Here is a 27,821-nt window from a genome sequence, read left to right on the forward strand (position 1 = left end):
TACCAATCTTACCACTGACCAAGCCATTATTCTAATAACTAGACACTTAGTTGGGGATTTTGTTTTGCTTTCCACTGCGCCACGGGACTTTTTTGCAAAGTTGATTTTGATGGTAGTTGTCTATGTTTGACCAAATAAGTAATTCTAAACAGCTGACATCAAACAGGCGTTTACTGAGCTGCATGCAAGCCCCTTAGGCTTTCTTGTAGCCAGAAACAAAATATGATTAATGAGGTCATTCCTCACATAATTCTGCAATGCAGAATGTTAAGAATCATAAGATGTTTTCTTGTACATTTCTCAGATTGAAAGAAAAATCTAATACACAAAACAGCCAATACACTGAGCAACCAGCCAAAACCTCAGCCTCACCGTTCTGGTTCTTTGCTACTGCTAATAGAAGGAGCAGGAAGTGGGTCAGTGGTCAAAAATGAACCAGCACACCTGAAGAACATTTTTGACTTTACGTCCTTTTTAAGTGCAATCGTTTTATGTTTCCTGCAGGGTAATTAAGGTCCTCAGCAGAACTAATACAGTGAAGTTATTCACCAAGATTAGAAATAAAACTATCCTGATTTTATATACTCCCCGTCATGAAGTACATGTTTGTATGAAAATAAAACACAGCTGATGAGTTTGTATTTTTTTATTTAAATTGTGCATTGTGAAGACAAAAAAAAAAAAGATTTTAGTCCTTTACAGATGAAATTACAGTGCATGAAACTTTAGAGTACATGGTAGCTTCTTTGACAAGTTTACAGTACACATTCCTAGCATTACTGGACTTTGGCAGTAGATGGAGCTATTAAGTTGTCTCCATTCACTCTGATGAACTTTAAAAAGAAAAGAGCCACTGGCAAAGTTGTATTGCCTATCTTCGATGCGGTGACAACATTGTGTTCTCTAAATACCATTAATGTTGCTTTATATGTGTTCAAGATATTTGTCAATCAGAAAATGTAGCCATCCCTTTCTGGTCATTTTACATATTTTTGGATGTCACTTTAAGTAACTGTTTGGGACTTATGTCCTGCGCAAAATGGCAACTATGGCATGGTTAGTACATTTGTTTGAATATCTTGAAACACTGTGTAATTTTTTTTTTTTTTTTACACGATGGTCCATGACATATAAATTACAGTGTTTAACGTGTGTCCATCACATCAAAGTGACTGGAGACAATGGGTCTTACATTATGTCCTTTGTTAAATGAATGATATTCATTTTTTTCATCTCCTGGATATTCAGTGCTATAAAGGTGGAGACAGCTGGCTAAATCTGTAAAGGTAGGACTCTTCCTGGCTTTGTTGGTAGTCAGGTGATAGGTGATTATCTGCTATGGAATTTAAGGTGGCCACACTGATTTTGGATGGAAACTCCAAAACTTGCATTGGCTGGCTAGTGTGGGGGTCATGTAAAGATGTCATATCCCAGCACAGATCATCAAGTGGGTTTTTGTAGTTAAAATGTTGGTTTTTTTCAAAGAGAGAATTAATTCCTGCTTGTTGGTCATCATCACTGTGTAAATCAAAATCCATAGCAGAAGCAATCAGATCAGGTTCATTGTAGTCTTCACTGTCATTGAGGCTCCCACTTCTGTTGTCTTTACTCCAGCCCAGACCATTTAAAGTTTCCGTAAAATAGTTGTACGTCTTTCTCAGGGGCTCCGTTTCCCTAAATTCATAGTACGATGGGCAAACCTCTTGCTGAAAAGCTGCACTGGACATGTTGTCCTGGTTCTGTATTTCACCTGCAAGAGGCTAAGACAGAAATGATGTTAGAATAGGTGAGAAAGCTTTTCAAGCTACATTTAACGGTCTTGAATGTATCTAGTAAGTTAAAGAACAACTTTATGCAATAAATGAAAACAATCAGTTCTCATTTAACAATCTCATGTTTAGTTTACTAATTTGTTCTCCATCATAGGAACGAGCTTGGAGCTCTGGCTACTTTACAACCAGGGCCGGACTGGCTATCGGGCATACCGGGAACTTTCCCGGAGGGCTGGGCCGAACACAATCAGCCTAATGTTCGTCCCGGCCCGCTGTGCCCGAAACTACATGCAGCTGCTGGCCGCTGAAGGGTGGGGGGCATGGAGATGGTTCCGTTGGATGAGCTGCGGAGGGGATCGTGGCAGGCAGTGCTGAGGTCCCCGCAGCTGTGATCCCTCCTGTCAGCTCTCTCTCTCCTCCCAGCCGCTGCAGTTACAGAGCGGCTGGGAGGAGAGAGAGCTGACAGGAGGGATCACAGCTGCGGGGACATCAGCACAGACACTGCACTGCCAAGATCCTCTCTGCAGCTCATCAGGAGGAGAAAAGCCATCTGCTTTTCTGAAAGTCCGCTGGATAGTCGGGCTCCTCAGCGGCCCCCTTCCTCCGCCCACTTCAGCTGCCATAGGCTGGGAGGAAGACTGCAGGGCTACCATTGGCAGAGAAAGAGCGTGTCCTGAAGTGAGGGCACAAAGAGGCGGCTGAGATGCTGGACTGGAGCCCTCATCTGAGACCAGAACCCCCCCCCACCGCTGACCTCTGCACTGTAAGTCTGACCACTGACCTCCGCACTCTGCATCACACTACTGACTTCTGCACTGTAAGTCTGACCGCTGCCCTCTGCATAACACTGCTGACTTCTGTGCTGTAAGTCTAACTGCTGACCTCCGCAATCTGCAACATACCGCTGACCTCTACACTGTAAGTCTGACCGCTGATGTCTGCACTGTGCGTTACACCGCTGTCCTCTGCATCATACCACTGACCCTCTGCACTGTGCATTACACCGCTGTCCTCTGCATTACACTGCTGACCTCTGCACTGTGCGTTACACCGCTGTCTTCTGCACTCTGCATCACACCGCTAACCTCTGCACTGTAAGTCTGACTGCTGCACTCTGCATCACACCGCTGACATCTACACTGTATGTCTGACCGCTGACCTCTGCATCACACCGATGACCTCTGCACTCTGTATCACACCGCTGACTTCTGCACTGTGTGTTACACCGCTGTCCTCTGCACTGTGCATCACTGCTGACCTCTGCACTCTGCATCACACCACTGACCTCTGCACTGTGCGTTACACCGCTGCACTCTGCTGACCTCTGCACTGTAAGTCACACCGTTGACCCCTGTACTCTGCATAACAGCGCTGACCTCTGCACTGTGGTTTATAACTGACTTCTGCACTTTGCGTTAAAACTGGCCTCTGGACCTCAGCAATTAAATTTTTCAAATTGATTCAGTTTCGTTAGGTCCCGCGCAGCAACCTTCTGGGGAACCATACGGCGCCTTCTTACATGACTTCCACCAGCTGCACATCTTCCCCTCCTGAGACCCTTTGCCCAAGACTTCACGCTGGTACCTCGGAACAGAGCGGCAGCACAGAGTATGTACCAAATTCATATACTATTATTCTGCATTGCTGTATAATGTATTGCTCGGATTTTTAGTCTTTTATAGCTGATGGTATTCTGCATTAGAGTGTAAGCTCCTCTGTACAGAGACTGATGTGACTGGCTCAGTGTTCTCTGTACAGCACTCAGGTATAGGTCAGAGCTATATAAATGTATAAAAATAGTGTGTGACTGTGGGGGTACATTAGAGTGTAAGCTTTTTTAGTGCAGAGAACGCCAGGGGCTTGGGGGCCAGTGAGATCCGGTCCCAGTACCTCCCCCTCTTGTGAGTGCTATTAGCTGGCATAGGCAGCCAGCTGAAGACGTCAGGAGGGGCATAAAAAAATCCTTGCCCTGGCTCTGAGCAGTGGCGTAACAACCGGAGTGTTGGGGAGGGGGTGATGGTGCAGCTGCCCTGGGCACAGAGGGGGCAATTGCTCCCCCTGAGAAAATTGCCACTCCCTTCCTCCGCCACTGCATTGCATTCTGCCAGGCAGCGCAACATCCTGGTGTGTGTGAGGTGCCCACCAAGGACCCACACCTGTGCTTCACCGGCTGCTGCTGGCAGCTGGAGCAACTTTCCCTCCCAATACCTAACCGACAAGGAGAAGGTGCAGCAGCTGAGGCTGGTACTGAGGGAGGGGGGTTTCTTATTGGGGAAAAGGCTGTCATGATGGGGGCCTGGGGGGTGAAGACTGGTACAAGGGGGCCTGGGGTACCTGCTGGGGAGGGTAAAGGCTGATACAGGGGGGCTGGAAGAGGATAAAAAAATTGTAGAAATGTCACCAGCACACCAGTCCTATTAAGATAGCAAAAGCTTAATTTATGGAAGAGGATAAAGACCGGTAGGGAGGGCTGGGGGGTGGGGGGCTTGGAGATGGTAAAGACTGGTATAGGGGTGCTGGGAGAGTTTGAAAACTGGTACAGGGGCCAGAAGAAGGTGAAGACTAGTACAGGAGGGCCCACAAGATGGTGAAGACTGGTAGAAGGGGGCTCAGGGGTCCTGGGGAGGGTAAAGACTGGTACAGGGAGGATCAGGGGGGCTTGAGATGGTGAAGACTGGTACAGGGGGGCCTGGAGAGGGTGAAGAATAGTACAGGGGTGCCAGGAAAGGGTAAAGACTGGTATAGGGGTGCTCGGGGGGCCTGGAGATGGTGAGGATTGGTACAGGGGTGCCTGGAGAGGGTGAAGACTGGTAAAGGGGGGCCCTGTAGCTGGTGGTATTCTGAGTTGCTGTATAATGCATTGCTGGGATTTGTAGTCCTCTATAGCTGGTAGTATTCTGCATTCCTGTGTAATGTATTGCTGGGATATATAGTCTGTTAAAGCCGGTGCCATTCTGCATTGCTGTGTAATATATTGCTGGCATTTGTAGTCCTTTATAGCTGGTGGTGTTCTGCTGTATAATGTATTGCTGGTATTTGTAGTCTGTTATAGCCTGTGCCATTCTACATTGCTTTATAATGTATTACTGGGCTTTGCTCAGTCGGCTGCTGCTGCAGGTCGGGCTGCATGTTCTGCAGGGGGTAAATGTCACGGGGCTGGTGTGGGGCAGGCTGAGAGTGCCAGGAGGCCGGTGTGCCGCTCCTCGTACGGCCGATGAGTATGGCAGTGAGGATGCCACCGGCTTCTGCCACGGCTGTACCAATCAAAGACAACTAGCCAACTTTGCTGGCTCTGGAGGCAACGAATACTCTTTAAGTAACACAATTGTAGAAGATGGGTAATATTAATATATATTAGTGATAATACCATTACAATATATTTTTCTTTCTGCTTACTGAATACTCATTTGTACACCATGGACCCATATTTATCCTACACCTGCCTGCCTCCTATAGAGCCAATACTGTATGTGCCACCCATAGAGTCTATACTGTATATATATATTGTCCCTGTATTTAGGAAAAATTAGGCGGCCACCTAATTTCCCTAATAAGAGAGCCATCTGTGGTCCTGGCAGCCTGCATTTTATTACCCATATGCCCACTCTACATTCTGTGACCATACATCTGAGTGTCAGCATTCTCTTCTACACATAACGCTTTCAGTTTGGAGCCGTAATTACTAATCACAGCAGAATCCCCAGCCAATAGATTCTCGGCTCTGAAAGACCTGCCAAAAGCTGTCATTGCGGTGATGTGGTTCGCCTGTGTACAGAATAGGTGGTATTGTGGCGGCGTTGCTGGAACACTGTGAGTGCTATTTCAGGAGCACCTACCTGTACACTGTGCTCAGGGTGAGGTGGGCAGCTGGGAAGGTGGAGATCCGCTGAGGGTATCACAAAACTTCTCTATAGCAAGCTTCCTATATTATTGCAAGATTTGTGCGTTGGTTCTAGCAATGCTTGTGTGTCAGCTGTAGCCCTCCTGTACTTACTAGTGGTTGGCCCTGCCCCTCGATTGTGCTTCCGTTTTTGGCACTGCCCCCTGTTGTGAGGGGTGGGGCCTGGCAGTGGTCACGTGATTGAGCTGTTCAGTCTAAAATGCCTGGGCCTATTTTTTGTCCTAGTCCGGCCCTGTTTACAACACACACAGGGACCATGGGGAATAAAAGTAGCCAGCAGTGAATTCAGAGGTGATTTGAGGATCTACAGCGGAATGATACACAAATAAGATACATTTATGTTAATAGGTATGGTATTTGAATTCGTTTTTAAGTTTAACTCTTGAGTTTAGTGTCACTTTAACTCCAGGCAGATATAAAGGAAACAAATTTGATGCAGTTTTGTAATTATTGTACATTCTTAAATCTGAATTCCGGGCAAACAGCTAAACACGCAGATCAAATACATACAGACATGGACAAATGTGTTGGTACCCTTACAGCTCCTTGAAATAATGCTTCATTTTTTTTTCTGTTTTCTGTAACTGGTATCACACATGCCTTCAATCTTGTAATCAGTGATTTAGCCTATTTAATTGGAAAAAACTAGTCAATCGGCCGTGTGCACCACAATGAACTTGTACCAGACAAAGCAAAGGAGAGGGTTGTCTGTGGAGATTAGAAAGAAAATGATAGACCAGCATGTTAAAGGTAAAGGCTATAAGACCTACTCCATGCAGCTTGATGTGCCTGTAACTACAGTTGCAAATAGTGTTAAAAAAATTAAGGTCACAGCAGCTCTATCTTCACAGGCAATAACGAAGATGCTTTCGAAGAAATGAACACCATCCCTGCTGTAAAACATGGAGGAGGCTTGGTTATGTTTTGGGGCTGCTTTGCTCTGTCTGGCACAAGGTACGTTAATTCTGTGCAGGACACACAAAAAATCTCAAGAATAACAAGGAATTCTGGAGCTAAGCATACTGACCAGGGTCCAAAAAACTCTGTCTCAGTGGCAAGTCATGGGTTCTCCAACAGGATAATGACCCAAAACACACAGCTAGAAGCACAAGTCATTCCATGAGCCCTAATCTGAATCCTATTGAACATCTATGAAAAGAGCTGAAACATGCAGTCTGGAGAAGACACTTTTTAAACCTAAGACAACTGGAGCAGTTTCGCTCAAGAGAGTCAGCCAAACTACCTGTTGGCAGATGCAGAAGGCATATTGAGAGCTACAGAAATTGTGTTTTGAGTCTACGGTTGTGCAACACAATATTACGTTAAGGGTCCCATCATTTTTGTCCATGCCATTTTCATTTGTTTTATTATTTAAAACATTCTTTTAAATCAAAAGTGCAAAGCAAGTCTATTTTTCATTAAATATGGAATAAACAGTGATGAATTCCCATTATTTTTTTCAGTTTCAAGAAAATTGTGGGTTCTTCTTTGTTCATGGAAGGGTGCCAATAAATGTGTCCACGTCTGGATATTATCTGTGTATTTAACTGCTTGCTTGGACTTCATCTTTTCATTGATTTTTTAAAATTATTTTCAAATATAAGATTTCTCAAACGTTTTTAGCCCGGTGTGTTTTTTGTTCCAAAAATAAGATCTACACCCACTCCACGTAAGGTGCAGAACTTACTTAGCCCTGGTGTGACAGAAGGAGCAGAGAAATCACCTTACTGAAATGCTGTAGAGCCAGTTGGCATGACTGCATTATTTCTAGCACATTATGATGAATGTGTCACCATGGATAGAAGGTAAAATGTGTTTTTGCCCAAGGCATAGTAAAAAGGCATGCAAGCTTGTGGAATGTTAAATGCGTAATATTCCACAAAAGGTGATTGTAAAACAATTAAAGGGCAAGCTCACCACAGCTATAAATTCTGCACAAAGTTGATACTTGTCATATCGTAGTTCTTTATAACATGACGTACATGTAGTGGGCTAATATGTCATGCAGGAATAGCAGTGAAACATACATTTATACAAGCATAAGTGCTGTGATTACCTTCTGAATTTTCAGAATCACTCTTTTCCTGTTTCACGCTGTAGTATGGATTACAGTTAAATACTTTGAATTGTTTTCATTTAAATTTTCTGTTTTAAACCTGACAAAGAAACTTAAAAGCAAGTTCCTGCAAAGAAATGGGTGTTATACTTACCTCTAAGATGACCCATGTCTCTTGCCTTTGTTCCACTGAAGTGCTAAAGCCTCTAGTAAACACTTTAGCACTCAATATTTTTAGGAGTATCGGATTCCTGTTTCCTACTCCTCACCAGGGATGTGCGGTCCGGGGAGGCAGGTGAGACAGAGACTCACCTAGTATTATGGAGGTAAAAATTATCAGCTTCAAGTCTGAAGCTGACAGCTTTTTCTCCATTCAGAGCGGCTTGTAACAGGTTACACAGCAGGGAAAGCCTCCCCCCTGTATAACCTGTCATGGATGGAGCGCTGCCTGTTAATACTGCTTGTGTGACCTAACCTAGTCAGGCAAGAGCAGGGGCATAACTAGAAATCACAGGGCCCCATAGCAAAATTTTGTATAGGGCCCTGTGATTTCTAGTTACACCCCTTTAAGAGCCCACATAGCTCACCTGAGGGTGACCCTGCAGAGCCCACCATAGACTCTATATGGTGGGCTCTGCAGGGTCACCCTCAGGTGGGCTGGTCACACTCCTTACCTGTTCGCCTCTTTTTCCTCCGTCTTCCCTCCTCCGTCGCCGGGCCCGCTCCGTCCTCCGTCGGCACTATTGTTACGCCACTGGGCAAGAGCTATCACAGCCTCTACTCTGTGTTAGAGGCAAAGCAAACATTGCTCCAAGCTGTCCAATTAAAAAAAAACGACAAAAAAAACCCACTGAGGACATCGATCTCGATGCTCCACCAGTGACAAGCAAGTGAGGGATAGGGAGGCTCCTCTCTGTCTCCTCCCTTCCTACTCCCTCCTTCACACATAGCTTGGTGACCGGACTGGAGGGCGGGGCGTTCTGGGGGTGGGGCTGGGGCGGGCATGGAGAATGCCTCATCCAGCACGGAAGGTACCGCATGCCACTGCTCTACACACTGTGGTTCCTTCTGCTGTGTACTGAAGTAATGTGGGGGTTGGAGGATGGAGCTAGGTGGGGAACACAGGCATCCGGCACATCGACAAATATCGAATGCTGAAGAGTTTAACAGGCCATAGCCGTTCAATAGAACAAATACATCATTAGGGTCATCTAAGAGGTTAGTGTAACCTCTTCCTTTTGAAGGGACTTTCTCAACATCAACAGTTTTTTGCTTCAAGGTAAAGGGAAGCACTCAGAAAGCAAAATATTTTCATTTATAGTAAAAGTATTACTGATCTTTATTTAAAGTTTTACACCCACATGTACAGTATAGTCTAAACTGAGAAGACAGGAAAGAAAAGAATATAGTGCAGCTTTGTTTATCTGCCAGTCCTGAGTGCATCGCGACAGGAGAATAGTGACCGCTACACCTAAAATAATCCAACCAGCAACTCGTCATATTCACTCCCACGCCAATAACCTGTTTGTAAAATAAATCATTATGGATAGCAAGACAATTACTCCACCAAAGTGTATTAATATAAATATGGGGTCTCCCAAAAACGTATTCTCATCTCACCCTAATCTAGATATATACACAAAACAACGTTATATGGGGCTTTCCGAGATGAGAAGAAAAACCACAATAAAGTTGAGCCAGTTTAAAAGAATTTACAAAGCTTTTATTAACATAGAAAACATTAAAATACCCATGATCACCCATAAACACAAATCACAATTGTTAGCAGAGGATTATCAAAGTCTGGGAACACCAGTTTCCTGTCAGGTTAAGATGAGCTTCAGCTTAAAGGAGAACTATGAGGTGAGTGAAAATCACTCGGTCTCATAATTCGAGCCGACGTGTGACAATGAAACTGTCACACGTCGGCTCAATACCCTGTTTCCCCTAAAATAAGACCTAGTACCATTTTAGGGAATTGCTAAAATATAAAACCTACCCCGGAAATAAGACCTAGCTGTGACCATTCCCAGGGCCGGTGGTGGCATGAGGGGGAACCGGAAGAGCCACAGGAGAGAATCAGCGATGCCAAGGAAGGCAGCATTAGAGGAAGCGAGGAGGGAGCAGAGCCGCATAAGCCGATGTTTCCTCTATAGTGCCGGCTCCTGACACAGACGGAGTGATACCAAATGCACTCCACCTGCGAGGAATCTATAGGGAAAGTGCGCTTTGCTCATTCTGGCCAGCGATTGGAAAGGTACGGCACCCCTGATTGCCCTGATCACCTACATTATTCTTAACTTTGACCTTTTTTGATTATTTAATTTGGATTTGCATTAATTTTGGATTGTTATACAATAAAAAAAAAAAAAAAAGGACTTACCCCGAAAATAAGACCTAGTGTGCTTTCTTGAGCCAAAAAAAATATAAGACAGTGTCTTATTTTCGGGGAAACATGGTAGATCGCACATACCGTTGCTCGCTCACTTCTCGATCTATCCCTGCAGAGAGTGGTGACTATGACTCACGGCTCCCTGCAGGGATTCCCCTCCCCTGTCCGATCCTCCAGCGCTGACTGGCGGAACGGACGGGGGAGGGGGTGGGTACAGCTGGCTCTGCCTCTAGATAGGCAGAGCCAGCTGTCAATCACGCAGCTGGGTAGATCTCAAAAGTAATGTCGGGATCTGTCCCGGCTGCGACGGTCTCAGTATACCGCGAACAGCAGCTCGCGGTATACTGAGCTTTGGGTCACGGGAGGACGCTAGTTTGTGTCCTCCCGTTACCTTAAGGAGAACTATAGGGGAAAAAACTGACCCCATAGTTCTCCTTTTATCTAATTTGTTGTTAAAATGGGTCAATATATTATATGAAGACAACTCCATACGGACATACAGTAAGTGTATTGCTTTTAGTGATTGGAGGGAGGCTTCTCCTGTTATCCACCTTTTCTCTGTGCCTGAGGGTTCCTTGTTGGGCTGGCAGCATTCCTTACTGGGTTTTATTACAGGATTATTTTCCTTAGTACTTGGATTGTAATACAATACTTGCAAGTAAGTGAATATGGGTTGAAATACACTACTGTAGTCCCCATATATGAATATGTTGCATTAACAATTTGGCATTTGTGAACCATAGATTACTTGACTCACCCTTGTGATGAAGCAGTGATGTGAAATGCGTTGAAGGTGGAATAATTGAACATTGGTGGAATCATCTTTCAACATCTAGTGGTTGATACCATATGAGTTTTGTATAAATAGATGCAACCAATTAGTCCTGCTCCTCAAGACTTTGATGATCCTCTGCTAACAATTGTGATTTGTGTTTATGGGTGATCATGGGCATTTTAATGTTTTCTATGTTAATAAAAGCTTTGTAAATTCGTTTAAACTGGCTCAACTTTATTGTGTTTGTTTTCTCATCTCAGAAACCCCCATATAATGTCGTTTTGTGTATTAGACAAAGTGTATTGACACAAAACCGTTCAGAACGTTTGCTCTGTTTTATTTTAATAGAGTGGCTGTTCACATTAAACACGTGGAATATTGAAGGGAAATGTATATGGTGCGATGCTGGCTTAACTGAAATGTGCCACAATTTGCAGTGCAACATTTGCTGTTACTGTATTGTAGAAAAAGCCACATGCAATTGTCACAGCTGAAAGCTTTGTAGAAAAAAAATCACACTCAAAAACATTTAATTAAAACACATTCATAAACTGCCTGCATTTCTTACCTCCCTGGTAGTGAAGTATGCATGGGGATGACTACCATCAAGCTTGGAACTTCAAAAACCAGGCAGCAGTGGTTTCTCCCATATTTCTATCAGATTTCTATCAGTTTTACTTTAAAGCATTATTATATAATTTGTTTAAGCACACTTTTCCTATCCCAGGCCAATGTAGTAAGGCAGTGTTTAGAGGGGATGTAAAGTGCAGTCAATCAAATTTGAGCTTACTGCAGCTAAGTCACTTAAAGTGACATTAAACCCTCAGATTTTTTAACATAAAACAATACTGTAATGTGTGCCTTACTGTAATCCATGGTTGTTTCCCTTCTCTTTGCTGCTCTTCCTTTTAAATCTGTATCTGTTCTCATGCTCTGCAGAACTTCTGTTTTGCAGCAGACTGCCTTGTCTCAGGAATGGATACACGGTGTCTGTGTATAGATTTGTATGGGCTTGTAACCTGAGCCAGCACTACAGTAAGAGGCCCTGAGCTGAAAAGGGAAGTTCTCCCCAAGCATGAGAAGAGATGAGGATTTAAAAGGAAGAGCAGCAAAGAGAAGGGAAACAACCATGGATTACAGCAAGGCACACATTACAGTATTGGTTTATGTTAAAAAGATCTGAGGGTTTAATGTCACTTTAAGAAATGATTTCTGATTGGTGTCAATAGGTTACTGCATTTTAAATATCTTCTTGTGATTTGTGTTTTCTTGAAAGACAGTTGACAGCCATGTATAGTTCACACTGTTTGGGGATCTTTAATCTAAAATGTCCTTTTTATACCTGAACAATGTATGGTGTACAGAAGATAAAGTGTAGCACAGTACCTCAGCATTCTTGTTCCACTTGTATTCTGCAGAAGTGGATTCAATTGATGTGCGCTTCTTATTCACTGTCTTTCTGCTGTCTGATTCTAGCTTTGTTTCAGGTTTTGGATGGTCATGAACCCCCTTAGTCTTAAAGAAAATAAAAATATATTTAAAAAAAATCAAAACATGTTAATTATAAGCTTTAATACTAAGCTGGTTGAGAATTAAAACTAAACTCCTCAGAAGGAAAATACAAACCAGACCTGTAAAATTGTAAAAACAAATCACAGAATCAACTCTAAAAATCTAGGAAGGAAGAGATAGTATATCCGGGCTTTAAAATGCTTACCATTAGGCACTCTTGAGCAGGTTGAAGAAGAGGCTGTATTCCTCACTCTGGCAGACCCAACGCTCTCCTCTTCTCCCTGACACTCCAGGCTGCAGGCATCATCACGTACAATGCAGTGCTATCAGTCCTGCACTATATGTGAGGAGGTAAGCTTGCAACCACAGGCCGGAAAGCCTTATAGAGGAGGGCACTGGTTGTACAGATGGAAGCGGCCTGCCGCAGTGAGGAATAAGGTAAGTATTACACCTTATTCCTCTACCCCTAGTCTTAAAGGAGAACTATGGGGTTAAGTCTTTTCCCCATAGTTCTCCTTAGGGTAACAGGAGGACACAAACTAGCGTCCTCCCGTCACCCTAGGCTCAGTATACCGCAATACTGGCAGATCGGAGCGGGGAGGGGGGAATCCAGCCCCTCCCCTGTCACGGCAGAGAGCCGTGACAGGATCGAGAGGTGAGCAAACGCCGGTATGTGTTCGCTCACCTCCCGATCTACTGAGCCGACCTGATCGTTGTAACAGGTCGGCTAGAACTATGAGGTGAGTGAAAAGCACTCACCTCATAGTTCTCCTTTAACAAGTATTTAAACCTTACAGTGTGGAGGAGCCCCACTGAAAGGGTATTTTTGTTCTTGAGCTTGGACTTGGGCTTTAAAGATTGTGCTTGGATTCACTTATCTTGATATGTAACTCTTATGCATTAAACTCTGCTTTATATCACTTATCAGTTGCCTATGCACTATTTTTAGTGTTTTAGAGCAATGGCACAATCTGTAGGTGTGACCCAGGCTCCCTTAATACATTTATTGATTAAATATGCAGGCTGCAACAGGAAAAACCACATCACAAGCCTAACCGTTGGGTGCTCCTTTTTCTTTTGAAATTCCTGCCCTTTTTATTAAGGTAACTGTTCAGCCTGAGGAACAGTGCTCTAATCCTCTACGGACAGTGTTGCACATACACACTACTTATTGCTTTCTTTTTTTTTTACCCCTTAGCTCAGAAATAAGCATTTCCCGCAGGAACTGTTCTTGATGCACATTATGTGTCACCTGTTCTCCGTTTTTTATTTATGCCTGCCTTTGGTTTCATGGTCAGCTCGGGCTGCCTAGGATCTTCACTAGCTCCCGCTGTCTGGATTTGTGAACACGCAACCTTACCTCACTCTGGGTCAGTTACTGGTACCACTAACATTTTATTTAAGAGATGTTCAGAGGACAGTCCTGCTGCAGTGAGTAACCTCATTATATGCTCTCTTTCTGTCTTGTGAACAATTCACCAATATGCTTAGAAGGATCCACTGGACTCAAATTTCTGTCATCAGATCCCAGTATCTAGATATGTGTTTATATAGTCCATGCTCTTTTTATAAATTCAACCTTTTTACCCCTACTCAAAGGGATACTGTTTTTTATTTTTATTTCTGTCCTTTTCTGGAGGATAAACAAATTCAGCAACTCTGTTGCTTAACTACAGTTTTCCTAAGTGGGAAAATACTTTCTGCTAATCCTTACTGCATACGTTCTAATAAGAAAGCTCCCATTTCCTTTTACATCCGAGCCAATGTCGGCGCCTCAGGCCGGTCGCACATGCAACTGATGCGACCCTGTTAGTTCCACCAGTGATATGCATGAAAAACATATATAAGACATATGGAATACAATAAGTTGACCCAGTTGTCACCAGGAAAAAAGCTCACAGTATCGTTTTGTATGCACTTACTGTAAGATGGAGATGACAGAGAACCGCCCTCCAGCAGTGGAGCCACGGCCCTTAGAAAGTCTCATGTCCACACAGTGACATAACCACTATGAGAGAACCATAGAAGAATCCTCCTCCACTCTGTGTCGGTAATTCTACCCTTACTTCATCCACCCCAACTAGCAGAGACAGCCGATCTCACCGTTTACATTTCCAGGCAAGTGGTCACTATTGGGAACTGCAGCCTATGGCACGTCCACAACCTCAGAAAACCCCATCCAGAACATCGTGCAGCTCGCTTACTCCACACTACTACCACAACTCGGGCACGCCACACCCACACCCTTCTTCCACCTCATTCTGAGTGATCTGAGCCGTGTAATGGTGAAATGTCACTGGCTGCTCAGTATGTCAGTCAAGCGGACCTGTCTCCCTGTCAGGTCACCCACGTTCATTTCTGTAATGTCAACACTGGGTCTCTTCTGCCTTTCCGGGCCCCCCAATTGGCGGAACGCCAGGGCCAGTTCACATATGCGACTGTTGCGACCCTGGTAGTTCCGCCAGTGCTCCCTCTCATCCATCACAGCTTCCCGGCTAATCAGGAAGCCAGGTGGCGAGTCATTACACGCCGTCTGGCTTCCTGAATGGGACTTTCGGAATTCGGTGTCAGCGAGTACCGGAAAAAAATTATCGGTACTCGTACTCGATACCGAAATACCGTTATCGGTGTATCCCTATTTTTCTCCTTCTACAAACTGTTCACTGGTTCATTTTTGTTTGGGATATACTGCCTTGACCCATACTCCTTTCTCTAAACACTAGGGATGGACATCAGGGACTTCAGCCTTGACCCTAAATACACTACTGTTTTCTTTACCTATTTTTTCAGCTACTAGTCTACCTGATTTTTTTTTCTTCTGGTGGTTGACTAGTTGTCCTCCACTTTTTGTTGAGGCCCATCCTTATTCAGATAGTAGTCTCCCCTTAATGTTACTACCTGTGTTACTCTGGAATGCCCAATTCTTCTTGGTGTTTTTTTACTTTCCACCCCTATGTGTCATCCAGCTTGCTTCAAGCATAAATCCCTTTAATATTTCTTCTAGTTAAGATTGTGCGTCTGTCAGATTTCTGTGGCTGTTGTCCACTCCTCAGTGAACTCCTTTTGGACGTTCTAGTCAAATCAGAATAACTATTGGTCCTGTGTCCCTCAATGGACAATAAACAGTTTATTTGTACTTTCTGTAAACTTGAAGTTCATTTAGCAACGCAGGTCCTGCCCCTCTGTGTTCTTGTCCTTATGTCCTGTTTGCTAACAAAACTGAGGCATGACAGTTGGAGATAGGATTGTATGGGACCTGGCTTAACAAATTTTTTGTTTGAAAGTGTCCAAACCTTCTGAAAACAGCAGTACAATCCGATCGTATCAGACTGACTATTACTGATCCTGTGTCCCTTAATAAACTTCAAGAAGCAGATTCTAGGGTAAGTACAAAAGTCTTGTTTTCCTTTACATTTTATTCTTTGTCTGGGCACTTGCGGTAAAGAGGTAGGGGTGTAGAGATAGGCATGGAGGAGGCCTATAATGAAGTAAACCACACAACTATTTTGCCTTTCTTTGCAGATTGTTGCAGAGAAAGAGGGAATAGATGCATGTCAATAAATATACAGTATGTGTGTGTATATATTCGTTGTTGACAAAAGGGATGGATGAAACAATATAATTCCTGCGAGCCTAGGGCACCAAAAATGTTTAGAATAGTGCTGGCTATTGCTGTAATATAGGTCTATTACACTTCGTGGACCTGCAAGATATTCTGCCCAAATGATAGTATCAAAAGATAGTATCAAAATATTGTAACTGTAATGTATTTTCTAACAGTATTACTTTGCATCGGTAATATCAGAACTATTGAAAATCCTTGCAAAGGAACATTTTTTTTGGATATCTTAAGTGACCTTGTCAGCACAGGGTCACTTGCAAAGAATTGCTTACCTGTGATAACACGAGGCTCTATACCTACCTTTCAGTGGCCTGTTTTTTGAAATGCTGCTTCTTTGGGGCTTGATAGCTGCTGCATGTATTCAATACACAGAGTATGTGGAATACTTGCTCTCCCACTGCACACTGTGGTTTCGCCCACTGACTTGTACATCACTACAGGATGTACAAGCCAGCAGAAGGAACTATTACGACTGGTAGGAGAAACAGGTATTTGACTCATCTGGCCAGTCAAGTACCTGCAGTGACTAGCAATCACCGAAGCAGCGGCATTTCAACAAGCAGGCTCCCGGAAAGGTAGGTATTGAGCCTCTTTTATTACAGGTACAGTATGTAATTCTTTTATATGTGGCCATGTGGGTTGATATTTAATTTTTTTATTTTATGCGGTATCTATATTAGTGTACAGTATATTTCAGTTTAGATCATTCTAATTTAAAATCAATTCAATAAGCAGGATGGTTTAATCCCATTGCATAACAATTTTCAAACATTAACCAGGTTAAAAATGATTTAAACCCTAAACGAATTGTAGTTCTCAGGGAAGGTCTTCTGATGGTAACAACTGTAAACCGAGCCTTCATAATATGTTATAAAATGCTAATTTCTAGTCTCCATTGGGAGCCTCTGTGAAAGGGTAAAAACGCAAAAGCACAATTGGGAGACATTGTCACCCTATAACAGGAAGTTCCTGAACAGCAATCTATTTAGCAGCATCACCAGGTATTATTTTATTAGTGAAGATGGAAATGAACATATTAAAGCTTAGATAAGAATTTAATGATTAGGGTTACATATATTATTTAAACATCTTAGATTAACCTCACTCATAATGTAGTTGTAGGTGGTGTCTATTGGTCATCATAGTTTAGCCCCACTCAACACCTAATTTTAATTGGCCATCATATTTACTGCATGTTTTAGCCATCTCCAACACCTAAGAATGTCATTTTCTGTTGTTGTGACTAACCTGAAAATATATAAATTGTCCTTCATGCCTCCAGAAGTTGGTGACAGGAAATCCACCATGGCCATGACAGGATACTAGTTTCAATGACTCCTTGCAATTTGGACATTGTTTACCTAGTAAGAAAAGAAAACACAGGTGAGAGTTCACTGTATTTACTTATCAACCATCACCATAAAAAAAAATTAATCACGCACGCACGCACTACTGTGCAAATGTTTTAGGCTTACAAGGCCCAGACTTACAAGGAACCTCCACCATGCTTTACTGTTGCATGCAGACACTCATTATTGTACCGCTCTCCAGCCCTACAGCAAACAGACTGCTTCCTGCTACAGCCAAATATTTCAAATTTTGACTCATCAATCTAGAGCACCTGCTGCCATTTTTCTGCACCCAAGTACCTACGTTTTTATGGATAGTTGAGTCGCTTAGCCTTTTTTCCATGTCGGAGGGCTGGCTTTTTGGCCGCAAGGCTGCAGAAAAATGGCAACAGGTGCTCTGGACTGATGAGTCAAAATGTTTAATATTTGGCTGTAGCAGGAAGCAGTTTGTTTGCCGAAGGGCTGGAAACAGGGCAATAATGAGTGTCTGCAGGCAACAGTGAAGCATGGTGGAGGTTCCTTGTAAGTTTGGAGCTGCATTTCTGCAAATGGAGTTTAAGATTCGGTCAGGATCAATGGTGTCCTCAATGCTAAGAAATACGAGCAGATACTTATCCATCATGCCAGGGAGGCGTGTGATTGGCCACAAATTTATTCTACAGCAGGACAACGACCCCAAACATACAGCCAATGTCATTAAGAACTATCTTAAGTGTAAAGAAAAACAAGGAGTCCTGGAAGTGATAGTTTGGCCCCCACAGAGCCCTGATCTCAACATAGTCTGTCTGGGATTACATGAAGAGACAGAAGAAGCTGAGGCAGCCGACATCCACAGATGATCTGTAGTTAGTTCTCCAAGATGTTTGGAACAACCTACCTACTGAGTTCCTTCAAAAACTGTGTGCAAGTGTACCTAGAAAAATGTATGCTTTTGTGAAGGTAAGGGTGGTCACACCAAATATTGATTTGGATTTTTCTTCTGTGCATTTACTTTCCATTTTGTCAATTGATAAAAATAAACGACAGACACTCCTTAGTTTACGAACGGGTTACGTTCTGATAAACCCAGCATAACACAATCGCATCATAAACCGAGGAGTGCAATGTAGTGCAGTGACGTGCGGTACCCCTGGTTCCGGGTGAGGCATTCCCCAGCCTCGCCCCAGCACACCCCGCCCCTGCCGACCAAAGCCCCACCCCCAACCCAGACCCCAAGCTAGTGTGAAGGAGGAAGGGAGGAGACAGGGAGGAGCCTCCCTGTCCCTCACTTGCTCGTCACTGCTGAGGCATCGAGATCGATGGCCTCAGTGGGTTTTTTTTTTTTTTTTTGTTTGGACAGCTTGGACCAATGGTGCTTTGTCATTGGTCCAAGCCATCCACAGAGCTCACGCCTCTAACAAAGAGTAGAGGCTGTGACAGCTCTTTTCTCAATAGTTAGGTTACACAAGCAGTGGGAGCCAGAAGCCAGCTGCTGTGTAACCTAACTACCTGTCAAAAGCCGCATGCAGCGATGCCTGTAATTAACAGGCAGCGCTTCACAACGGGGAGGATTTCCCTGCTCTGTAACCCGTAACAAGCCGATCTGAATGGAGAAAAAGCTGTCATCTTAAGACTTGAAGCTGACAGCTTTTTTCCTCCATGATACAAATTGAGGCTTTGCCTCACCTGCCTTCCTTGACCGCACGTCCCTGCTGTACAGCCCCAGTCGGAGGCAGACAGTACACAATGGGGATCAATAGAAAGACAGCTATTGGTGATTGCAAATTGCAATAGCCGATAGCATGCTGGCCATTAAAACTCCGCCCACTAAGAGGAGGAGTGGACCTGAAAGAGAAAGTTCTCACTCAGGTCCACTCCTTTGCTCAGTGGGCATGTGCAATAGCCAGCCTGGTATTGGCTATTGCCAAGTAGTCTTGCTATTGATCCCGGCTGTTTACATTGACCTGCCGGCTGCAGAAGGTAGTCCGCAGGTGAATGGGGAACTGGAGCGCCTGGGCTTGTTGCTTGAGAGTTACTATTAACTCTCAAGCATCCAGAAACTACAGTTTCACTGGGATCGGTAGGTGTCGGATAACTGGGAGTTTACTGTACAGTATCATCTATCGCAGCCCGAGGAGCATCTGTATTAACACTCTTATTTCTTCACACCTGCCTAAAACTTCTGCATAGTACTGTATATATACACACACACACACACGACATAAACTCCTGATTTAATGTACTCAGCATTTACTGTACATGTTCATACAGTGCACTGTACATACTCTACTGGTCATTCATTGCAGTCTAACAGCTCAGTTTTCATAGAGTTGCTCAAAATCACCAGGAATACTTGACAGCACCTGTTTTACAATTTTACTCGAGGCATTTTCAAAATTTAGCACATGCTTGTGTAACCCATGTGCTCCAACCATGGGTCAGATCTGACTTGCTGCATTGTTCTACAGTAAATAAATGGGCTAATTCATTAAAGCAGCACAAGGTGCAAAGATAATGTGTGTACAAGAAACCCATATTAGCCCATCGTGTTTTTAGTTTATTGATGTCAAATCATTGTAGCTTTCTAAATCAGCCACTGGGCACAGAAGAAGACTAACAATGAGATATCTACCAGCACTGCAAGCAGAGGAAGATTTCCATGATATAGACTGTCTGAGGCCACATCTACCCCACTGAACCCTTAAATTAAGATGTTTGTGACTGTACAGCTTGATACACAGACTCATGCGTATATGGGAAAAAAATATTATAGGATATTGGAACAAGGAGCAGGCTACCATCCCGTGAAATCTTGCCACAACTGGACATGGCCTATGGGTTATTTCCTTCAATTTACAGAAGACTTGGCAATGGCTTAACTCCCAATTTTGGCGCAATTGAAATTCCTGGACAAGGGTCAAGCTGTTTTAGGCTATCCCTATCATCAAAGTTTGTTATCCCTCACAGAGTTTTCTTATCTGTGTGTTTGAGCTAAACCACCCTAATTTAAAGAGGGAAGAAAATGGTAGACAACACAAGTGCCACCTCTTCTGGTTGGTTGAGGCACACATTTCGCACCAGGTCCCGCACAGATATCCTCCCACCTGTCATTCTTGGAGAACCATTTATCTGTCTATGTCCAGCTGAGGCTGGATCTCTTCTATGCAAAGTAAAGCATCAAAAAGTACCCAATCAATCTTTACATGTCATTATTTTTAGTGTAGGCCAGAAAATTAAAGTGACACTAAACCCTGGAGTGATATCTTACAAATGCAAACAAGTACCTTAACTATGAACAATAATTTATCTTATTTGTGTATCACTAGCTGTAGACCCTCAAATCATCTCTGAATTGGTGCTGACACTGTCCTTCCTTCTGGAGGGTGGCTACTTTTGTTCCCCATAGTCCCTGTGTGTGTTGTAAAGTAGCCACTACTCCAAGCTCGCTGCCGTGATGGACAACAATCTCACATTTAGTTATCTAATTTGTAGTTATAGTTTACCACAAGAGTGAGCTTGGAGCTGTGGTTACTTTACAACACACACAGGGACCAAAAGTAGCCACCCTCCAGAAGGAAGGACAGTGTCGGCACCAATTCAAAGATGATTTGAGGATCTACAGCTAAGTGATACACAAATTAGATACATTTTTATGAATAGTTACGGTACTTAAATGCATTGTTAGGCTGGGTTCACACCTAGGTGTATTGAATATGCACGTTTGCCGCACGTTTTTACCGCGATTCGCGGTAAAAACAAAACGCACGACAAACGTGCGTTTCCAAGGGCTACTTGGCTGTATCCCAATGGAAACACGCGTCAAAAACGCCCCAAAGAAGCTCCTGTACTTCTTTGGGCGTAGGACGTTTTGTAGCGCGTTCATACGGCCTGTAATACGCCCAGGTGTGAACCATACCCATAGGAAATAATGGGATTTCGGTGTTTGAGCGTTTTGGTGTGAAGATGGCCTTAAGGTTTAACTCCGGAGTTTAGTGTCATTTTAAACTAAGCGCTCCCTATGCACATCTGTATTTCTGCAATTCAAAATGACCTTCCCAACACAGTGACATCATAAAACCATTGAAAGCATAAACATATTCACCTACTTTGCTGTTTCTGCCGTGCTTTGTCACATATGGCAGGTCTCAGGTATGTCTTTTTGCCATCTGGAGCTGTGCAGTCATTGCTGCAGACAAGGACACCAAGGCAGGATTTCTTCAAAATACGAGAATTATGATTGTTGGTGTTGCGCATCGCCCAGCCACTCAGGTGTCTTTGTGCATATTTATCTGTAGAACTGTAAATGTGTTTTACATAGGAGTCGGGCCACTCCTGGAACCAGTCAGCTTTCTCCAATTCCTGGAAAAAGAAGAGTCATTACTATATAACCTGGAATTGTATGTTCACATAAGTCTGAAACATCTCCCTTACATTTCACTGTTGTGCAAATTTTAAACATACAGTAAATATAGTTACATAGTTAGTCAGGTTGAACAAATATAAAAGTCCATAAAATAGAAAAACCTCAATAGACAGAACCAGGGGCGTAACTAGAAGTCACAGGGCCCCATAGCAAAATTTTGTATGGGGCCCCCGTGATTGCTAGTTATGCCACTTGCAGAGCTCACCTGGGAGTGACCCTGCAGAGCCCACCATAGACTCTCTATAGCGGGCTCTGCAGGGTCTCAGATGGGCTGCACACCTCTTACCTGTCAGCGCTGTCCGCCTCCGTGGTCGCTGGGGCCTCGCCTCCTCTTCCGTCCCCGAGCCCCTCCCGCTCTTCCATCGACGGGCCCCGCCACCTCTTACTTCACTGGCCCCACCTGCTCTTAGGTCGCTGGCCAGTGATGTAAGAGGAGGCGGGATTGCTCTTATGCGAGCCCTGCCTCCTCCTTCACTGCGAACGCTAGCTGTTGGCTGTCACTGACACGGCTCCGCAGCGGCTACGAGGGGAAACGCCGCTGCTGAGCTGTATCAGTGACAGCCAGCACCCTTACATGCCATAGCGACCCAGGCGGCCCACACGGCATCAGAGGGATGCCCTGGCCGGGCCCCCCTGTGCCCGGGCCCCATAGCGGCCGCCTGGGTCGCTATGGCGATTGTTACGCCACTGGACAGAACCCTATGTCCACAGTTACCCACATTTGAGCCAGAGGAAATAAAAAACCCTATAAAACATGGTTCAATTGGCTCCAACAGAGGAACAAAATCCTTATAGATTCCCCTGGTTTTTTTTTTAACATATAACATGTTGATATCTAGTTATATCGTGCTCATTTAGGATTACAGACTTTTTTAAAACAATTGACTGAGCTAGCTAAAACTAGTTCCTGCGGCAGCCTTTTCCACGTATACACTTAAATGTCGAAACTCAGGCTTCACGCATCTTACTTTGAAGAAGCCTTTCCGCATATGAAGGTTAAACCTCTTTTCCTCCAGGCGCAAATAATGCTCCTTGTCCTTTGCTGTGACCTTAAAGTGCATAATTGTGCACCAAGTTCACAATATGGACCATCTATGTATGTATGTATGTATGGTGATCCTGACTTCTCCAGAGAGAACAAATTCAGGTCAGCTATTCGTTCCTCATAGCTGAGCTCCTCCATGCCTCTTATGAGTTTAGTCGCCCTTCACTGCACTTTCTCCAGTTCCACAACATCCTTTTTGTGAACTGGTGCCCAAAACTGAACTGCATATTCCAGATGAGGTTTTACTAATGCTTTGTACAGGGGCAGGATTATGTCTCTCTCTCTTAATACAAGAAAGTATTTTGCTTGATGTTGGCTATGATTGCAGATGTCAGTATTGCTGCTAACCCGTTTGCTGAACACTTCTAAATAGTTTATGCATTAGGGGTGCAAATAGTTCATGCATTAGGGGTGTCTATTATTTTCTGCAGACAATAAGAACAAATAATGTTAATGTATAGTGCCACCTGTCATAAGAGTAATATGTAGGCTGCCACCTCTCCTGAAATATTAGTTGCCTGTCTGTCATGCTGACTCCTTTGCTTCACTGACCAACAACAAGTACAGAGATAAGGAACTGACTTTTCCATTTGCTGTATGCTTGCTCTAACTCTGTGTGATGTATAGAAGCCAGACAGTTAGCATTTTCAGAAGGAGGCCCGATAACACAACCCCCTTATTTCTCACAACAGGCGTTCTGTAACAACTTAATTATTGTATTTTTACTTTAAATACAGATATTTGTATATTGCTAACAATTTACGCAGCACATTCACATCAGTCCATTCCCTTTATAACGCCACACTTTGGCATTCCGTGAACACACGCGAAATATGGGAAAAGTTGTGACGCACGTTCCCACAGGGACTCAAGTAGCTTACAATCTTAGATCCTTATCTCACATGCACATATACACATACTAGGACCGATTTAGACAGGAGCCAATTAGCCTACCAGCATGTCTTTGTAGTGTGGGAGGAATCTGGAGTACCCGTAGGAAACCCATGCAAGCATGGGGAGAACATACAATCTCCCTGCAGGTAGTGTCCTGACCAGGATCTGAACCTAGAACCCCAATGCTGCAAGCCACAAGTGCTAATCACTACCTGCATTGTACAGAGAGGCAATTACATGCATTTTGGTGAGCAGTATTTTGTAGGAAACATGTTAATTGATGTTTAAACTGAGTTATCTGATGTAAACTATAGATGCATACGAACTGATGAAACACACACAACGTTTTTCTCAAAATGCATCAGAATGTTGCCTAAAAAAGCAAAAACGTTGTTTAACATATATGTAAACCCAAATACTAATATCTCATGTAAGCATACGTTAATGTATTTTCAAAAGTGCTTTTCAATATTTTGAAATCTGTAGCTTTCCTTTATATTATGGCTGGTGATCCTGTCATAAAGGTCCTTGTTTAATGACTTCCTGTTATCTTTCTATTTATCATCTAATTGTACCCTTGTATTGTCACCAGGGCCGTCCCTATAATGAGGTAGGCAGAGGCTGTTGGCTCAGAAGGCATCTCTTTGGGTCGTGTGGGTGGGAGGGCAGTCAGAGCGGCCTGGCTGCTCTGCTGCACAATGTTTGCAATGTGCCTATCGCTCCCTCTCCAGCCAGAGCATCCCAGATTGCTAAGAGCTGGGGGAAAGATGTGTAAGGCCATTCACATCTCCCCGTCAGGCTCTTAGTGACCGGCTTTTTTATTCTTTGCATACCTTATTTTTCTTTTCTTCCCTAGTCTTCTGACAGTGGCCATTTTTACTAAGAGCAGATTAACCACTTCCGGGCCGCAATACGTCTATAGACGGCGGCCCTTTAAAGTGGTTAAAACAAGAACACGGCTGCTGCCGCTGTAGTTAAGCAATGGACCCCCAGCTATGCAGACTAGACATGTGCAATTCGTTTCATTCCGCATCAAAATTCTGGATGAATTTTCCAAAATTCAGACATACCGACACATCCGAATTTCCAAATCCCAATGCATCCGAATGTGTCCGAATTCGAATTTTCGTTTCCAAATCTCGGATCCCGTCCGTATTTCGTTCAAAAATGAAATTGAATCGAGCATGTGACTTTTCTGGCCAATCAGATGTGTTTTTCGGTTTAATGCATGCAAATGGGTTTGAACATGAATTTTCATTACGGCAACATAGGAGCCATCTGATTGGCCAGAAAAGTCACATGCCGTAACTAAAGTTCGTGTTCAGTATATACATATAATACCAAAGCTGAGGCTCCTAGACCTGAATGGCATTTGGGATCCGAAATTTCCGAAGTGCATTTGGGAGTTCCTGAATGCCCTTCGGGTCTGGGAGCCATATACAGTACATGTATTACTAAAGCTGAGGCTCCCAGACCCGAATTACATTCAGGAGCTCCTCAATGCAATTCGGAAATTGGGATCCCGAATGCCATTCGGGTCTAGGAGATTCAGCTTTAGTATTAATATTTCATAGATAAGATAAAGGTTTTAGTGTAGGATGACACTTTGGGTAAATAGTACATTGTCATAGATATCTGTACATCAGACACCTGAGGAGGAAAGAGGGACAAAGGGATTTGGTACCAAATGAGGGAGAGTTGGGAGACATGCATTTGCTACAAAATAAACCCAGAAACAATGTTGCAGGGCAAGGCCAACCAAAATGAGAACACGTGCTAAAAAAGATACAAAGATAGTGAGTTCAGAAATGATATTTTTCGAATGACTTCACCATCAGGTTTTGTTTTCTATGTATTGCTGTCAGGGAATTTCCGTCCCCGCTACTCTGGTATACGCTGCTATAATTATAAGGAAATCTCGTAAATGATTACAATGTATAGACAGCACAGCAACCAAGAAGAATCCTTCACTGAAAAAATTAGCTGTCGTGTTTGTTGCCGTGTTTGTCTCTAATATACTTCTACCATCTGCACTAACCGCATTCAAACTTTAAGACCCCGGGTACACGGGAAATAAAATACATGTGTCAAGGTGCATTTGTAGCTCATTTCTAAACACATCTGGAAGCAAAGCGTCTCTATAATGAGGCAGCCCGAGGTGGCTGTGTCAGGTGCCATCTTACTGGGTCACTTGGGGAGGGCGGTACTTGTGCCTGCCGCCCTCTTTCTGGCCAGAGCGTCCCAGGTTGCTAAGAGCTTTCAGCACCCAATGAAGCTCTGGCCAGCGTCCTGTCCAACTCACTGACGTCACTGGTTGCCAGGGCCTGAGCGCGGACGTTCTGGCTGCCATCCTGCCCAGCTCCTGGCAACCAGTGACCCAACCTCCCCGGTAATGTGCACCATCACCACTGACGCCCCCACCCCAGCCTCAGGCAGTGAAAAGTGTGGGGACACCCATGCCTGGAAGAATGTAATGTTTTGCTATGGCTGAATGCACAGCTAGCTCTCAGGGCATTCAGTCTAGCTGCATTTATACAAACAAGAATTTCCTGTGTCTTGGGACCCAGCAACTGTTTTTTACGCATCCAAACTCATTTACATGCAACTAAATCCAGCAAAATCTAAACACAGGAAAACGTGATCTAAGAAGCATAAAAGTTGTTTAGACTTCCCAGATAACTCCTCCTTGCGGCCTGTGTGCATGAGGCCTTATGTGGCCAGTAACCGCTAGAAAGGGAAAGGAGCATGTGATTATTTGCTGTCGCTAACACTTCCACATTTGTTTTTCCTAAATTGTCTAAACAGATCGTTTTACAGTTATTTGTACAGTTAAAACCCTGAGTGGCATAATCATTAGTATTAATATCAGGTAAACAAAAACCCTACCTAAACCTGCTTCATACATCCAAGCACATTGTTATTATATTCCAGCAGAGGTACTGCTAAGATATAAATGAGTATACAAAGAACTGGTATGACCTGTTTTATGTGGAACAGAATTGAATCCAGCAAATGAAGATAGACGAGGTCAGGAATGCTGGCCAGAAAGCAGATTACTCTTGTATAAAGGTGCTGATAAAGAGAGAGGCAGGTCACAAAAACCAACTCTGCTGCTTTACTGTCTTTTCCTGGATGACATTCTCACTTGAAGGGTTTCTGGTACCAAAATAAATCTACCCATAGAGATCCAACATCAGTTTTGCACAAAATCCAACAACAGAATTGCCAAAAAGTGAGGCTGCTGCTTGTATGTGTATACAAATATAAACCCTGATGGGATGTCTTAATTATAGTATCTCAAAGACATGGCACTCCTAAACAGGGACAAAAACATATATGCTCCAATATCCAATCAGTTTATAGGCCTTATTTTTACAAAAACAATATACACAAATTTTGATTCCTTTCAAATAGGAAATCAAAAAGAGAAATAATAATGTAGTATTAATAATAATAATAATCATAACAATGTATCATTAATAGTAATAATAATAAAAATAATCATAACAATGTATCATTAATAGTAATAATAATAATAATAATAATCATAATCATAACAATGTATCATTAATAGTAATAATAATAAAACAATATAATGTACAGTAGTATTCAACACTCAAACTTTTATCTGAATCCAGATCCAACAAACATACATTAGCCAGCAAAGTATTTTTTTTCCCCCACGCACTTACAGTCATCGTGTTTCAGAACAGCTGACTCCAACATTCTCAGCTTGGCTTCCCTAAACTTCCTGTCTGGTATAAGGCCACAAGGGACAAAGCAGTCTCCAGCAACTGTCCATCTACCTACTTTTAGAAGGGAGGAGAAAGACGCAGGGGGAGGGAAGTGGCTTGCTTTGCTGTACCGGAGTGTTTGTGAAGACGCAGACAACTTACTAGCACACACGAGGGTAGCTCTATAGGACCCTGCAAGGCCAGAACAGGATATTAGGGCCAATGCTCAGGGGACCAGCTGATTCTGCATTAAGCTAAAAGTTTTAAACATCAGGAAGCAACATCTACTATAAGTGATTTAATTAGCATTTAAAATAGCTCAAAACCTTTTGACCTGTTTGAGAGAGAACACAAATGTTTCTACAAT

General features: G+C 43.4%; 1 protein-coding gene across 1 annotated transcript in view; it reads right to left on the minus strand.

Moving 5' to 3' along the window:
* Nucleotides 1–1,122: 1,122 nt before the first annotated feature.
* Nucleotides 1,123–27,821, minus strand: part of GCM1 (glial cells missing homolog 1) — a 38,177-nt gene continuing 11,478 nt past the window's right edge. The window contains exons 2-5 of the mRNA XM_018558867.1: nucleotides 21,465–21,717; nucleotides 17,279–17,391; nucleotides 12,283–12,411; nucleotides 1,123–1,760 (exon numbers count right to left, since the gene is read on the minus strand). Of these exons, the coding sequence (XP_018414369.1) occupies nucleotides 1,251–1,760; nucleotides 12,283–12,411; nucleotides 17,279–17,391; nucleotides 21,465–21,717 (1,005 nt within the window). The 3' untranslated portion in view covers nucleotides 1,123–1,250. The remainder of the gene's footprint in view (nucleotides 1,761–12,282; nucleotides 12,412–17,278; nucleotides 17,392–21,464; nucleotides 21,718–27,821) is intronic.

The sequence above is a fragment of the Nanorana parkeri genome, unplaced genomic scaffold, assembly GCF_000935625.1.
Source record: "Nanorana parkeri isolate BGI_ZX_2015 unplaced genomic scaffold, ASM93562v1 scaffold364, whole genome shotgun sequence".
In the NCBI taxonomy this organism is placed as follows: Eukaryota; Metazoa; Chordata; class Amphibia; order Anura; family Dicroglossidae; genus Nanorana; species Nanorana parkeri.